The 15,747-nt window shown below is 39.0% G+C and overlaps 1 protein-coding gene and 3 non-coding genes across 5 annotated transcripts; all 4 read right to left on the bottom strand.

Annotated features, from left to right (window-relative positions):
• Positions 1 to 1,953: 1,953 nt before the first annotated feature.
• On the bottom strand, positions 1,954 to 2,027 carry trnai-aau (transfer RNA isoleucine (anticodon AAU)). The gene has a single exon. It is a non-coding gene; the product is annotated as a tRNA-Ile (tRNA).
• A 331-nt stretch (positions 2,028 to 2,358) lies between these two features.
• On the bottom strand, positions 2,359 to 2,429 carry trnag-gcc (transfer RNA glycine (anticodon GCC)). Its single transcript has one exon. It is a non-coding gene; the product is annotated as a tRNA-Gly (tRNA).
• A 635-nt stretch (positions 2,430 to 3,064) lies between these two features.
• Positions 3,065 to 3,135, bottom strand: trnag-gcc (transfer RNA glycine (anticodon GCC)). The gene has a single exon. It is a non-coding gene; the product is annotated as a tRNA-Gly (tRNA).
• A 3,258-nt stretch (positions 3,136 to 6,393) lies between these two features.
• On the bottom strand, positions 6,394 to 15,498 carry pak2b (p21 protein (Cdc42/Rac)-activated kinase 2b). 2 transcript variants are annotated; one of them, XM_052121590.1, is made up of 15 exons: positions 15,306 to 15,498; positions 12,861 to 13,158; positions 12,454 to 12,560; positions 11,978 to 12,125; positions 11,648 to 11,679; positions 11,419 to 11,538; positions 11,185 to 11,323; positions 11,029 to 11,092; positions 10,898 to 10,946; positions 10,698 to 10,810; positions 10,452 to 10,569; positions 9,268 to 9,367; positions 7,753 to 7,949; positions 7,381 to 7,518; positions 6,394 to 7,279 (listed from the first exon to the last, which is right to left on the bottom strand). In XM_052121590.1, the coding sequence occupies exons 2-15, from the start codon at positions 13,048 to 13,050 to the stop codon at positions 7,193 to 7,195; spliced, it is 1,602 nt and encodes a 533-aa protein (XP_051977550.1). In that variant the 5' UTR covers positions 13,051 to 13,158; positions 15,306 to 15,498; the 3' UTR covers positions 6,394 to 7,192. The 2 variants fall into 2 exon arrangements, with proteins under 2 accessions (XP_051977550.1, XP_051977551.1); XM_052121591.1 differs by having other exon boundaries at positions 12,861 to 13,026.
• Between the last annotated feature and the right edge of the window lie 249 nt (positions 15,499 to 15,747).

Below are 15,747 nucleotides of genomic sequence, written 5' to 3'. Positions count from 1 at the left end.
CATCTGGTGGATCTAGCAAGAATACCATCTTAGAGATGACTTTGAAGTCATGAATTGAGAAATACAATTTTGTATAAGGAAGGAACCATCAGAAGTGAAAGACTCCAAAAACCACCAGGCTAAATAAGCAGCCTTTGCTGAGTACTTCAAGCTTTTTCCTGAAGGCCGTGAGGCCATTTGTGTTAAGACCGAGAATATGGGTTCTAAAAGGTCCCATCAAATCCCATCTCAAAAGAGTCCTCCAGCACCTTACAGTCCTCACCTTCCGTCTCTGTCCATTCCCTCCTTATTGGCAAAACACGCAATCTACAGAGCCTTGACAAAACAATCCGAAGGCGGTTTACATCACCAGTGGCCCAAACAAGTAAGCAGTCTTTTGAAAGTATCAATAGTTTAACACACCTTTTGAGTAGTGTACATTAAATATTGTTCCGATTTCATTAATGTTTCAATTGTGGTGTACGTATTCTTCAGCTTTAATTGGAAGAATTAGAAGGGCACCTCAACCAACTCTACCAGTTGTGGAAAGAACCACTGATTTGGCCTCTGAGCAAGAGGACCGTGTACTGGTAGAACCGGCGGACTTGGTGGAATCCGAAGTGTCCAGTAAGCACAGAAACATCTGAATGCTATTTTGTTTGTAGGTTTCATTTCATGTGTTTTTAAAATGCAATAGTAATTTATTTATTAATGCACAGGTAAAACAAATTGCCTTCCTGTGGGCTGGACTCACACACTGCCACCTGCTGATCAGCCTTGGATATTGAAGGCTTTGTTTAAGTGGTCAGCACAAAACCAGCCAGAAATGGACTTAACCAATGTGGACCGGATGTGGTTGTACCATTTTGCCATAACTGCAGTACCAGGGACAGAATGTTACTTTGGCCACCCCTTCTTTCTCTGGATGCCATAAAAGCTATGGCAAGTCAAGCTGACATGTCCACATTCAGCCAGCCTGCATCAGAAAATCAGACAGGTCATTGATTTTAAAACCTCTTCATGGCCTCCGAGTATCTGTCATGCAAGAAATGCAATAGAGTGATTAGCTGGAGCTTTGGCATAGTGTCACAGCTTGACATTAGTCTAATGACTTTGACTTAAAGGGGTCACTGAGAATTGAGAAATCAAGTTTACATTGGTCATTTGACATATAAGAGTTCATGGTACTATAAAAACATACTGTAAGTTTCAGAACTCAAAACTTATTTCAAAACAACTCAAAAAGGCTTTATTGAAACCAATATTCCTCAACGACTCATTTTCTACTTCCTCGTCTGTATTACGTAATTGAGATGAATACATCAGCACAAGTCTGCCTCTTCATAAACTGGTCAATGCCTACTTTATATCACCTCTTTGGCCCGCCCACAGGTTCGTGGTTGGAGTGGAGCTAAGAGTCAGCAAGGCAGGGATAAACACAGGGATTATTAGAGCAACAAGAGGTTTGAGGTGCCTGTCAAGTTTACAAAATGTTGTGCATTGGTTGTGGAAAAATAGACAATTTGTCTTTGATTCCTAATGATCCAAACATGAGGAAAGAGTGACTGACCTTTATTTTTAATGACATTTTTATCCATCCAATCTTTACTCTTTACTTTCAATTGTACAGGTGGGGCCGTTGACACTTATTTCAAATGCAAAGATGTTACCCAATCATAGCAGTAGGTGTTAAGATTGAAGTCTTAAAGGAGACATGACCTGAAAATGTAGCTTTTTAATCAGAGGGCCAAAAACATAATAGAAAATGGACAATTATGACTATTTTTGCTGAGAAAATCATACTAAAATTATATGTGGACCTCTAAAATAATAAAAAAAAAAATGCAACGCATGATACCTAGCCACCCCAAGATAAAGTAACACATGAAATGTTGGGTTATTTGTTGTTACTAGCCATCAGCAGAATAACACTGAAAAGGTGAATGGGGGACAACAAACACAGATGCAAAACTTTGGCCAGTACGGGGATCGAACCCGCGACCTTGGCGTTATTAGCACCACGCTCTAACCAACTGAGCTAACCGGCCACGAATATATGTCCGAAAAATATGTGTTTAAAAATATCACCGTTTTAATGAAACGAAGGGTAAAATAAATTAATGAACTTTGAGGATTTCTTTTAACAAAATCAGCCCTAAAAAGGTTGTATGAATTCACTTAAGCGACCAAAATCACGGTTTTACCTAGACGTATTTCCTACCTTGTCCTTCTTTTTTTTGATAAATATTGGAACTTTGTACTGCAGCACTTTATGTTTATGTCTCCCAACGTATAAATTACTCATGTTGTGGCGTAACATCTCCTACCTAAAGAAATACATGTAAAAATAATTAAAACAGGAGGAAAAAAAGATGTTGCTGCATTGGCCGGGAATCGAACCCGGGCCTCCCGCGTGGCAGGCGAGAATTCTACCACTGAACCACCAATGCTCACATGAGCAAAGATATGTAATCCAGGCGCCTTCTACTGTCCCAAACGGTATTTTGTTTCATTAAATTAAATTTGCTTTTGATAAATGATTGGAAAGGTTAATGTTATTAACACGAACTGTATTCAACTACCTGCTACAGTTTCTCCCTGTAGTCGCCCCCTCTCTTATTTCAAGCAATTTGATTGGCGAAGACCTTCTTTTGGAATGGGAAACGTCCCAGCTTATATTGCATAGGCTTATTATTGTGCATTCGTTATCAGACATTTGGCTCATTGGACACTTCCACCTGAGAGAGCCGGTCCCTAGTTTTGTATTGAACATTAAGTTCTTGCCACTATTTTGCCATTGCAAAGCCTTTTTGTGAAACTTTTCGGAAAAGTTAAATTACACCCGTTATTTCGCATTTGCACGCGGTAAGTGTCCAGAGTGTTTATTTCGGATATTTATCTAAATGTTGCCTCGAGCTTATGGCTGAACTCTAAATTATGTATTAACAAGTCCCATTTCTGCTGGTCAAGGTTGATTGTGAGAGGGGTTACTACACTTGGTGACCTGTCTGAGAGGTGTATTGAGATCCTTTGAATATTTATAAATAAATAACTTTAAAGGTAGAGAAAGAAAAAAAGATGTTGCTGCATTGGCCGGGAATCGAACCCGGGCCTCCCGCGTGGCAGGCGAGAATTCTACCACTGAACCACCAATGCTCACATGGGTTTGTAGCTATGTGATGTCACACTCGATCATGATACCTAGCATAACTATGAATAAGTTCCAAATGAGGACACTCATCTCCAAAATGGCTTTTGATGACCCAACCGGTTGCTTCTCTTGGATTCATCCAAACACAATGGCTTTGCTCTGTTAGTCTACTGAAGACATCCAACAAACACACTAACAATTCGAACTATTCTGGGAAAAATGGAGACGATGAGCACATTTTTACACACATAAATAAGAGAAAAATGAATTCACAATCAAACGTGAAAGAATCATGATCGTTTCAGCACACGAGTTTAGTAAATTACAATGCTAATTTATCACAATGCATTGTGTCACCACAATGTGATTACAACACTCACCACAATGTGTTTTGGCTTACCCATACATCCAACTGCTAATTTCAATACTTGGATCCTTAGAGGTTTAAAGTAATAATTCACCTAAACATTTTAATTGTCTCATCCTTTACTCACCCTGATGCCATCCCAGATGTGTATGACTTTCTTTCTTCTGCAGAACACAAATGAAGATTTAGATTTTTGAAGAACATTTCAGCTCTGTAAATCCATACAATGCAAGTGAATGGTGACCAGAACCCTAAAGGTCAAAAAAAGCATATCAAGGCAGCATTAAATTAATCCGCACATGTCCAGTGGGTTAATAAATGTCATCTTAAGTGAGCCAAATCTTTTTGGGTGAGAACAGACCAAAATGTAATTCCTTTTCACTACAAATATTGACAGCAGTACCCTTAACGATCATGATTTCAAGTTTGATTACACTTCCTTTAGCGCCATCTAGCGCTCTTGCGTCAAACACTAGGAAGTGTAATCGAGCTTGAAATCATGATCGTGTCCAGAGATTGCAATGGCTAGATGTGCAGTGAAAAAGGAGTTATATTTTGGTCTGTTCTCACCTAGATCACTTCAGAAGACATTGATTAAACTACAGGAGTCGAATAGATTACTTTAATGTTGCTTTTATCTGCTTTTGGAGATTCAAACGTTTGTTCAAATGCTGTGAGCTTATTTTATTTTTGATGTGTCTATTCGATTAAAGCATTATATGTATTTGCTCAAAAAAGAGATTTTGGTCAACAGTCTCATCGTTGATTCCTAAGCAACATCGTTTCACAAACCATCGTTCGAACCAGTCCATTTTACCAACAAAGATTTATTTTAAGGTAACGAAAGAGGAAACTTTGGGGCGAGTTTAGGTTTTTGTCCAAATGTAGAACCGTAAGAAACGTCCACAAACTTCAAATAACCGTAATATCCAACTAAATGCTGATTGCGACGCCAAATTATTTGAATATCTTGTATTAACACTCAGAAATGTACCCAGATAAGGACAGACTACATCATAAATACATTAAATGGGAAAAGGGCCATTTTTCCGTTATGTTGAGGGGTTTTCCCAGCGACTCTCACTGTGTGACCGTTGACGTTTCGATTTTGGGCGGGAATGAGAATTGAACTGACATGACCAAATGAAGGGTTCATTGACATACTAAACAAAAAAAATAAAAATTATATATATATATATATATATATATATATATATATATATATATATATATATATATATATATATATATATATATATATATATCACACTCACCTAAAGGATTATTAGGAACACCATACTAATACTGTGTTTGACCCCTTTCGCCTTCAGAACTGCCTTAATTCTACATGGCATTGATTCAACAAGGTGCTGAAAGCATTCTTTAGAAATGTTGGCCCATATTGATAGGATAGCATCTTGCAGTTGATGGAGATTTGTGGGATGCACATCCAGGGCACGAAGCTCCGTTCCACCACATCCCAAAGATGCTCTATTGGGTTGAGATCTGGTGACTGTGGGGGCCATTTTAGTACAGTGAACTCATTGTCATGTTCAAGAAACCAATTTGAAATGATTCGAGCTTTGTGACATGGTGCATTATCCTGCTGGAAGTAGCCATCAGAGGATGGGTACATGGTGGCCATAAAGGGATGGACATGGTCAGAAACAATGCTCAGGTAGGCCGTGGCATTTAAACGATGCCCAATTGGCACTAAGGGGCCTAAAGTGTGCCAAGAAAACATCCCCCACACCATTACACCACCACCACCAGCCTGCACAGTGGTAACAAGGCATGATGGATCCATGTTCTCATTCTGTTTACGCCAAATTCTGACTCTACCATCTGAATGTCTCAAAAGAAATCGAGACTCATCAGACCAGGCAACATTTTTCCAGTCTTCAACTGTCCAATTTTGGTGAGCTCTTGCAAATTGTAGCCTCTTTTTCCTATTTGTAGTGGAGATGAGTGGTACCCGGTGGGGTCTTCTGCTGTTGTAGCCCATCCGCCTCAAGGTTGTGCGTGTTGTGGCTTCACAAATGCTTTGCTGCATACCTCGGTTGTAGCAGTGGTTATTTCAGGCAAAGTTGCTCTTCTATCAGCTTGAATCAGTCGGCCCATTCTCCTCTGACCTCTAGCATCAACAAGGCATTTTCAGCCCACAGGACTGCCGCATACTGGATGTTTTTCCCTTTTCACACCATTCTTTGTAAACCCTAGAAATGGTTGTGCGTGAAAATCCCAGTAACTGAGCAGATTGTGAAATACTCAGACAGGCCCGTCTGGCACCAACAACCATGCCATGCTCAAAATTGCTTAAATCACCTTTCTTTCCCATTCTGACATTCAGTTTGGAGTTCAGGAGATTGTCTTGACCAGGACCACACCCCTAAATGCATTGAAGCAACTGCCATGTGATTGGTTGATTAGATAATTGCATTAATGAGAAATTGAACAGGTGTTCCTAATAATCCTTTAGGTGAGTGTATATATATATATATATATATTTGCATTTATATATAGCTTGTCTTTCATTTTCTTAATTTTTCTAACATGTTTTGTGCCATATAAAATCAACCTCGTCTTAACAAGTGAGGAACCCCGACTAGACACGTGTAGTTCAATTAGTATTCATCTTTGATCAAACATCAACTTAACATTAAAAATAGATTAACTTCAAACTTAAAAACTTGTAGATAGTTCTTGAAGAGCTCACAAGCTACCAGTTTGCATCACTTCAGTCAGGACATCCTCTTGAAATCATTCAAGATGTTTTTCAGTCTCAAGGCCTTATTTCACACTCTGAGTAACTCTGCAACATCTCTAAATGTGTCCCACAAAGTATATAATAATCTCAAGTCCTCTTAAAATGAAGAACAAGACATGTACGCAACGTTGCAATGACTGTATTGATCAACAAAGTTGCAGGAATCCGACTTTACTTGCAAAACAAGTGACTGAAAAGCATAAAAATAATTAAAATTTCTTACATCACGACTTATCGACAACTGCATTTACTTAATAATAATAAACTGTTAGTTACTAAAACAACAACCAAAAAAAGAAGTGTTCATGTACACAAACATTTATCAAATCTACGAGTCCTGTTTTTGGTTAACTACTTCAACTGTAATGCTACGCTCCTTCGAAGTACGCAATAAACACATTTCATCACATGAAAGTTTCGTCTCAGGAAGTTCAATGGCAAAAGGTGTTTGCTGGAATAACAAAGGCACAAGTGACCACCAACATCATTCACTGCTCGCAGTTGGCATGTATCGGTAAGGTGCTCTTCCCTTACGAGGAGTGTTGGGAACACTCTTGCTACACGAATCTAAAGACTAACAAAATGTCTCTAGCTTGATTTGAAATGTGATTGTCCATTAGATCTCATCTAGGGAAGCCAAAGACTGGACTTAGACAACAAAGTCCAGATGTTCCACAGCAAAATAAATCTAATGACAGTAGAACAAGGGCGTGGGGATATCTAATGTCCCCCAACACCACAGCGGTCCACACAGGTATAAAAGCAGGAAAAAGACCCAAATTAAATGCTTGGAGTTTTGTTTTGGCAACACTGATATGGTGTTGACAGGGTGGCACAAAGGTAAAAACACCTGGCGCAGATTGGAAGAGTGTTCGGCAGTCTGTGAGCACGCCGTGCTTGCTGGCAACAGCTTGTTTGGGGAGGGAGTCTAGCGGTTGTTCTTCATGGCATCCTTGGCAGCCAAAATCAGAGGAGTGAGACTCGAGAGAGGTTTGGCCAGCTTCAGGAAGGGATGCTGAAGGAAACAGAAGGTTTGTTCAATGAACAGTAGTTACACAAAGACAACAAGATCGAGCTATTTCTTAAACACTAGCACAGAAATCGCTCTTGTTGAACCTGCAAAAGCTCTTTGCTTCCACCCCTCTTGTCTACGTCCATTTCCAGACAGCGACTCAGGAAGTCTCGGAAAATTGGCGACAGCTTTTCGGGACTCTGTAGCTCTGGAGTTCCATTGGTGGCAATCAGATAGAGCGCCTGAGTGAGAGAGTTAGAATTAAGGGGCATGAAAATCACCATGTTGAAAGTCGAAATCGCCAAGCCTTGTAGCCATTCCCTCTTAACTGCAATATTTAACTGTATCAATGGCAGTGGTTGAAGTCTCCTCCATTTCAATCCATCACTAACAGTCCTGGCCACTCATGTCACCTCAAATGGATGCCTACCAGTAAAAATAAATGACTAACATTCATCTACATTACACCAACGTACCCTCAGTGGATTCTCATTGAGGTATGGCGGTTCTCCTTCCACCATTTCGATAGCCATGATGCCCAAAGACCAGATGTCAACTTTGGGTCCGTAGGCTTTGCGAGTCACCACCTCTGGAGCCATCCAATATGGGGTACCCACCATTGTGCTCCTCTTACTTTGTTCAGGAGTGATCTGGGCGCAGAATCCAAAGTCCGCTGCAAAGCAGGAATGGTAATGACGATGGGTTTAGAGAGAGAAACACAGATGGACATCGGTAGGCCATGCAAGTTTGGTTTGATTAAAGGCTTGAATGGCAATTGTAGACCTTAATATTACATGAATGAAAACGAGACTGTGCCAGACTGAAGTACAGTCCGATAAATGGGTCGTACTATTGTGGACCTTGTTGTTGATCGTGAAGTCAACCAAAAATCTAATACATTTTTCCCAAAACAAATTTCAGGAGACCAAAACACTATTGGAATATCCTTGAAATCTGATGATAAACTTGATGAGTAATTTCTATATTTAGCCTATGTTCTACATCCAGACGATCAGGTGCGTGTCGCTAAAAACAAGCAGTTCGACAAAGTTATGAACACAACTAGCTAACTGGATGCACAGTCATGAAATCAGCTGGTTTGGAAGTATTAACTGGCTAGCGGCTACCTAGCCCTACAGTCATGTACACCAGTAATGAGGCGAAGTAGTCGCTAGTGTGCTAGCTCTCCGGCTAATATGATATTGTTGTGTACTGAACAAAACAGCACTGACAATGCAATACAGCTATCGACTGAACACAACAGAAACTCTGACATCAATACTTTAACGCTAATTTTTTAAAGTCTTATGTAGGATTCAATTAAGGGTGAGATCAATATGAAAACAAATATTTGTGATCATTCTATTGGGCCATATCGCTCAGCCCTACAGTCAAATTAAATATGACATCTACAATTACTAATGTCCATTATTGGTTTATCATGGCCCAGTTTGATTCAAATTGCACTGCTTGCAACAGTTACAAAGACAAGTTTAAGAGAACGGAGAACTGATGTTGCTGCCGATATTTAAAGATATGCATGCGATAACTCGCAGTCCCATAAACCTTATCAGCAAATATCAAAACACTTGTGACATTTCTTCAAATGTATACGAGTGCACAGAAAAAGGCCTGTGTGCTCTAGGGTGAACTATAAAAAACAACAACTTCATTGCTGTTAAATTTGGGTTGGTTTGTTCACATACATACAGTGAACCAAATCAGAGCTTGTTTGTAACTGCATTAGGGTCATTTTGGCAAACAAGAGCTCAAACTTTTCCAAGTTCATAATTAGCTTTCAAAGAAGCTAAACTAAACTCTTTCATAGACTTGCATGAAACACAAACGTCTAAGGTGTGAAAGCACCACTGAGATGCAACTAACCACAATTAATATCTGTTATTCATTTCATCTAACTGAACTTCATGCTCAACACAGTCCGTTTCCATTCCTAAAAACAAGAGGGTTACGGTGTAGAACTGAGAACGTACTGAGCTTGACAGAACCATCCATTCCAAGAAGTACGTTGTCACTCTTGATGTCTCGATGAATAACTTGATTTGCATGCAAAAATTCCAGCGCTTGCAAACACTGAGATAAGAGACAAGAGGAAGTTAATTAGTTAAGTGACACACTTCCTGTTAACACATATTTGGCTGAATTTAGAACACGGCTCAAATGAACTTTAATTGTCAGGACACTTATTATTGAAATAAATAAAAAAGCAAAAACGAAATAAAATAAAAAAAGATTTTGTGACCACAAAAATGTCTACAAATATAAATACAAAATTGTAACTTTTAGGTATACAGTATAATATAAATTTTCTGACTTAACTATAAAAATGCCACAAGATAGTAAACGTAATATTCTGGGTTCAATACAAGTTAAACTCAATTGTGGCATAATGTTGATTCCCACAAGAATTAATTAGGACTTTTTTAATAAATAAAAGGGTTCCTGAGAATGGGGCCAATCCAAAAACACTAAAATACTCCCTGCCACATTACGTAAACAATAAGCATGGTCACGTGAATTTAGTGTGAAAACAAATAACTAAAACAAAGCTTACTTGCTTACTAACCTATTTGTCTAGTTATATGCAATTTTACAACTTGCTTGCTATGACGGTGTAACGCCGTAAACCATAAAACAACAGTAAAAAATGAAGATTGAAACAGCTCAAATAATACTCAAATTTTAACAGAAGAATTCATGTAAGTGCTTTTATCAAAATATAAACTTCACATTTCTGCCTTTAAACCCTCCAAACATTGGCCCATTCACTTCCATTGTAAGTGTCTCACTGTAACCTCCATTTTTGCTTCTTTTGTTTTAAAAAAAGAAGAGAAATGAGTCGAAAATTATGGCAAAAATGCAGTCGATTGAGCTTAACTTGTATTGAACCTGGAACATTCCTTTAACTTTGGGAGCCATAAAATAATTGAGAATCCTTACACTAAAAAATACTAAAAACTTGACTAAATATTACAATCATAGAGTAAAAAAGTAACGCTATGCTATACGAATGCAATAAAAGGACAAATTGTAAATAAAATATAAAAAATTCAAACGACAACAGACCTGCGTTTAGCGAATTTAGACATGATTCTGCCCTTGAATGCCAACATTTTTATTACATTATTTAAAGGAGAAAGTTTCAACTTCTACACACCTCTCGACACACCGCAGCAATTTGGGCTTCATCCATACACGTTTCGGTTACCACATCTGTGAGCGAGCCGCCCGCCAAGTATTCCATCACTACAAATAGCTCCTCCCCGACCAGAAAACTGTACCAGACACATGGTTAAAACGTCAAACCCCATATGGAATAAACAATACCAGTTAAAGTCCACTTATAAGTAAATCTCACATGGCATGTTTGACATCAATACGGTGACATTTCCAAATATATTACCTGTCTACGAAGTTTACAATGTTTGGATTCTTTAGCTCCTTCATAACAAGTATTTCGTTGATGATGAGCTCTTTCTTGGGCTGTTTTTGCAGGTTGATCTGTTTGATGGCCACCTGAGAGACAGAAACACACCGTGTTAAATGGATGTCGAATTCCAGCACCGTTTCTCTGAACGTCCCAGCGTCTCTCTATTGCGTTACCTCCTGTCCAGTGGCAACATCAATGGCAGTGAACACTGTTCCAGAAGCTCTGTGAAAAAACGATTGCTTTCAAAATGTGATGTTGGTTCAATTTTGATTTCATGTTGACTTCAGGATCATAATTGACCTACCCTTGTCCAATCTTCTCATATCGTGTATATTTCTTTTTTGGATCCCCGATACTGACTATGGTTCCTGTGTGAGTACAAAGAGAAAACACATTGGAGTCTTAAAGTAAGAGAAGTGAACCCATTTAGAGACTGTGATGTAATAATGCAGTGACGTACTCAGCTTGTCCATGATCTCCTCGTCGGTCATTTTCCCCTTTTTGGGTCTCTGTCGGTCGGCAGACTTCGCCGCAACCTCACCATCCGGAGATGTCATAGGGGGAGGGATGGGGTCGATGAAAGATGGTCTAGTCATCATCTGAATAAATAAAGACACATAAATGATCCAAAGATGATGTTCCGGAAGAAATACTAGCGGGTTTGGTGCAATATGTTCGCCAAACTACTCCTTACACTCTTGGTGTGTTCTGGTCGGGGTGCAACAACAGGCGGTGGCATCTCCTCGTCCTCATCTTCCTCATCGTCATCAACGGCTTTGATTGGAGATGAAGGCTCTGGTGTTTTCTTGACAGGCTGTGGATTCAGGGAGGGAACAAGTTTGAATGTATTATTTTTATTTGGTAAGTAGCTTTAGAAGCAGCTTAACTGATCTCTCTGAATTGTTTTTATAATCGATACATACCGATTGTTCGCCGGAGGGAAATCCATCCTTCTCTATTTCAATCAAGGTGAGAAAAATGATCAATACAACATCACTTGATACGTCCTAAAACATCACAGGAAATCAGACGCCATTTTGCTTTTAATCCGAGTAATTAACCAAGTCCATATTCCGTTTAAGCCTTATTCAGAAAAAGACGTTTACACGCTCTACAGATATTATACAGCATAATCCGACTAAACTAAGAACACTCTTTAGCCACCATCCTGCCACAAACTTACAGAATCTGAATATGACCAGCTATTCTTGTGCATTTAAAACGCAGTCACTGAGCGCAAACATACTCCAGACCTGAGGAGAAGCTGAGGTACTTCTGCCGGCCGTTCCCCGTGGAGTCGTAGAACTTGAGGACATCTAGAACGGCTTGCGGGTTCTTCTTCTGCTCAGATTTGGTGATGTTGGAGGTCTGCAGTAACCTCGCCCACTGCTCTGGCATCCCCTGTAAAACATCAATTATGGTGTCAGTGGACAGAAACACTGAACACTGTCAGATACGTGGGATTACATAACTGATCATTTATTTGAAAGAGAAAGGGGTTGGGTGATATTTTCAAAATTCATGATATATTTGGGTTTACTTTGACAATGTAAAGTTAAATAATGGGTTGTTTCTTTAACTGGGCACTTTTGGCACTTCTAGAATGTCTCTTTAACACAATACGTTTAATAAAATGGTCTACTAACAACGTCCAACAGCATATGTACATGCGTCACAACTATCAAGTCCTGGCGATAACGTTAAAGAAATGACGGAAATACACGCTCACCGTAAACTCCCCCGTGACGGCATCAAATCCCACATGGATCGTGTGCTCGAAATCTGATGGCGGTGAGATCTCTGGTCTTTCTTTATCTCTGTCTTTCCTTCGACCACCTGTTATGTGACATATAGTCCACAAACAAGCAAGTTTCACTTTCACCGTTCACTTTAACACATTTGAGAGAATGCTGAACACTGTATTAATCACTAACAAAGTGTGAAACAAAGTGACTCATCTCTAGAGGCGACAATACGTACAGTAACACACAAACCGGAATGTGAACTCAAAACGAAACCCACCATTACTTATAAGACCTCCATTGATGTTTGAACTCATGAGGGTGAGTTATACTTTAAAACTTAGGGTTATGGGTGTGTTCAAACGAATTAAGTAATGTTCATAAACATACGCACCCTTCTCGGCTCCTGAGAAGATGGAGATTATTTTATTCCGAGGTTTGCGCTCCTCCGGGACCGAGGGGAGGGGCTTGGAGCTGTGATTGGCGGAGAGCGTGTGGTCCTTCCCGCCACCACTGAAGATCGTGCTACTCATCCTCACAGGCGGAGCGGGTGGCTTGTCCTCCAGATCCCCATTATCACACATGATCCCAGAGAAAGGGTGGATGGAGAGAGAAGGAAATTAAGGAGGAGTGGGTTGAGGGGGAACGTATGGAGTGATGCAGGTGGAGATAAAGAAAAGGAGGAGTTAGAGCTGGAGAAGAGAAAGAAGCGAGGAAAGGCACAATGGAGAGACGGAGAGATGAGCGATGCGGACATAAAGCGTCAGCATAAAAGCATATTGACTCTCCCTGGAACCCCCGTTAAGCCATATTTACAATACATCTTATTTTAAAAGATATTTACAAATATTTGTATTTTTAATATTATATTCAACTTTCTCAGATAACAATTTTTTCTTCTGCAGTAAAGCTGCTAAAGAAAATGTACGTTGTTTTAAAGGAGATTTAGATATTTATATTGGAAAACAAGCCAAAAACAAATCATAAACACATTTTGTTGCAGTGTATAATGGGGTGAAGGCTTCACCTCTCTCACCTTTCTGTTCACTTCAATCCATCTTCAACTCACAAAAACAAACTCTCTTATTAATAAAGCAGCGTATTGCCAATTTCCTTCACGATAACAAATGCACAGTGAACTATATATTATGATTCAATTAGTCACAAGCATCACGTTATAATCTAGCTGCATTAATCGTGCACGCTCGAGGGATAAGTGTCCCGTGACAGAGAGTGCATCAGCTGGATGCAGTTTCCATCTCCCCCACTTAGATCAGGACATTCACAACTCATAGAAGAGGCGCTGACTGAACAGATAAATGCCAGTTTCGGAGTATGAACATATTTACATGATCTGCTTCCTTATTACTTGAACTTTAATAAAGCTATAACACATTAAATATAACTGTGCTGCCTTTGACACCATAGATCAAGATATTCTCTGGGATATACTTGAGAATAACGTTGGCATCAGCATGGTTTAGGTCCTATTTATCTGACCGCTACCACTTTGTGTAAACGAGGCACTTTCAGATCAAGTGGAAGTATGGCGTGCCGCAGGGCTCCGTTTTAAGGCCTCTACTTTTCTCTTTATATGTGCTTTCCCTGGGAGATATTATCAGGAACCATGGAACTAGTTTTCACTGCTATGCCGATGATACTCAGCTATACATTTCCTCGAGACCTGATGAAATATCCCAATTTTCCAAGTTAGCAGAGTGTATCAATATATCAAAGACAAAATGGCTAGTAATGTCCTTCTGCTCAATCCTGACTGAGTTACTAGGCTCATTATTGGCTCATTATTAATTTATTTGTCTCTTCCATCATCATCTAAAGTTAAGAACTTGGGTGTTATGTTTGATAGCAATCTGTCCTTTGAAAATCACATTTTCCATGTTTATAGTACTGCATTTTCCCACCTCAGAAATACAGCTACATTTCGAAATTGAAGAGAAACACATATTAAGGTTTGTTTACAAGTCAGTCACATCTAATGACTAGATTAGACATTAGATAAGTAGATTACACTAGAATAAGGTTAGTTAAAAATAATAACCATAGGCTCCAGAGCATGCTTACCGCTGTGTACATGTGTATCATCTATACCTTGATCAAGAAGATATTAAATCAACCACCTTATAATTTCAGACAGCTGACCTGAGATTAGTGTTTACAGCAAGTAAGGCTTCTGGGAGGTGTTTTTATAAGTCTAGTAAGACATATAAATGCTCTGATATGAATAGGCTGAATTTGCCCCAGCAATACCAGGCTAGCAAGATAAAGCAACATAAATGCAGAAGAGCCACACGCTGCCTATACACACTCAGGCACACATTAAAATATAATCAGTGTTGGGTGTAATGCATTACTAAGTAATTAATTACTGTAATTAAATTACTTTTTAGTTGAAAAAGTAAAGTATCGGATTACTCTTTATTTTTCAGTCATTTAATTACTGTTACTTCTGATGCAATTGCGTTAAATATTCTATAGAACAATTCTAAATAAAACAAAAGTAGAAATGTAACGTCTAATGTAAACATTTATTTTTTTTCTAATTTAACGCTGCCCCTTTAAATTATTTGGCCAGTTCATAAATAACATATATGATTTATTTGAAAGAATTAAAAGATGTAATTAGTCGTTAGTAATTAATTACTTTTTTAAGAGTAACTTACCCAACACTGAATATAATAGAAGCTGTCTCCAAACATAGCGAGTTCCCTACTTAGACAACCAATCAAAAAGCATTTGTAAAAGCCTGTAAACGTTCAAAATGCTGTCTGGATAGGTAGCACACTAGATATAGCGCGTCTCGGGTTTGGTCGGCACTTACCTGTGAAACTGAACTCAAACTTCCCTTTCAAGGGGTTTTCTGTCCAGCAAAGGGCTTTAGGTAACGTAGAAGCCCCGTCTGATCGTTTCTATGCGGTTATTTGTACTGTTTCGTTTTATTTACAGTACTTTTTGTGTTGGTTTTGGGAAGGGGGGCGCCCAGCAGCGTCTCATTATGCCCTCACGACTGCAGAAGCGAATGTTTCCGGTGTATCGAATCGAGAGGAAGTGAGTGACAAAATAAAAGTCCCCACTATTTTTAATTATTATTATTATTATTATTGTTATTATTATTATTATTAAAAGTGCTGTAAGTGATGTTAGCTGTTCTACTGCTTCCACGGGCAGTTGAATTAGACATTAGACTTTCCACAGACACATAAATATGAGTCTAGAGATGGAGCAGGAGATTGTTTAATGTCACAGGTCTGAAAATTAGAAAT

This window comes from Xyrauchen texanus, chromosome 48 (genome assembly GCF_025860055.1).
Source record: "Xyrauchen texanus isolate HMW12.3.18 chromosome 48, RBS_HiC_50CHRs, whole genome shotgun sequence".
In the NCBI taxonomy this organism is placed as follows: Eukaryota; Metazoa; Chordata; class Actinopteri; order Cypriniformes; family Catostomidae; genus Xyrauchen; species Xyrauchen texanus.
This window is presented reverse-complemented; position numbering and strand designations above follow the sequence as displayed.

Excerpts from the sequence above, each read along its gene's own strand:
- pak2b (XM_052121590.1), bottom strand. The coding sequence starts at position 13,050 with ATGTGTGATAATGGGGATCTGGAGGACAAGCCACCCGCTCCGCCTGTG. Across the intron at positions 10,811-10,897 it reads ATGTTGCCACTGGACAGGAG|GTGGCCATCAAACAGATCAA; the intron begins GTAACGCAATAG and ends TCTGTCTCTCAG. Across the intron at positions 9,368-10,451 it reads TTGCTGCGGTGTGTCGAGAG|TGTTTGCAAGCGCTGGAATT; the intron begins GTGTGTAGAAGT and ends CTCTTATCTCAG.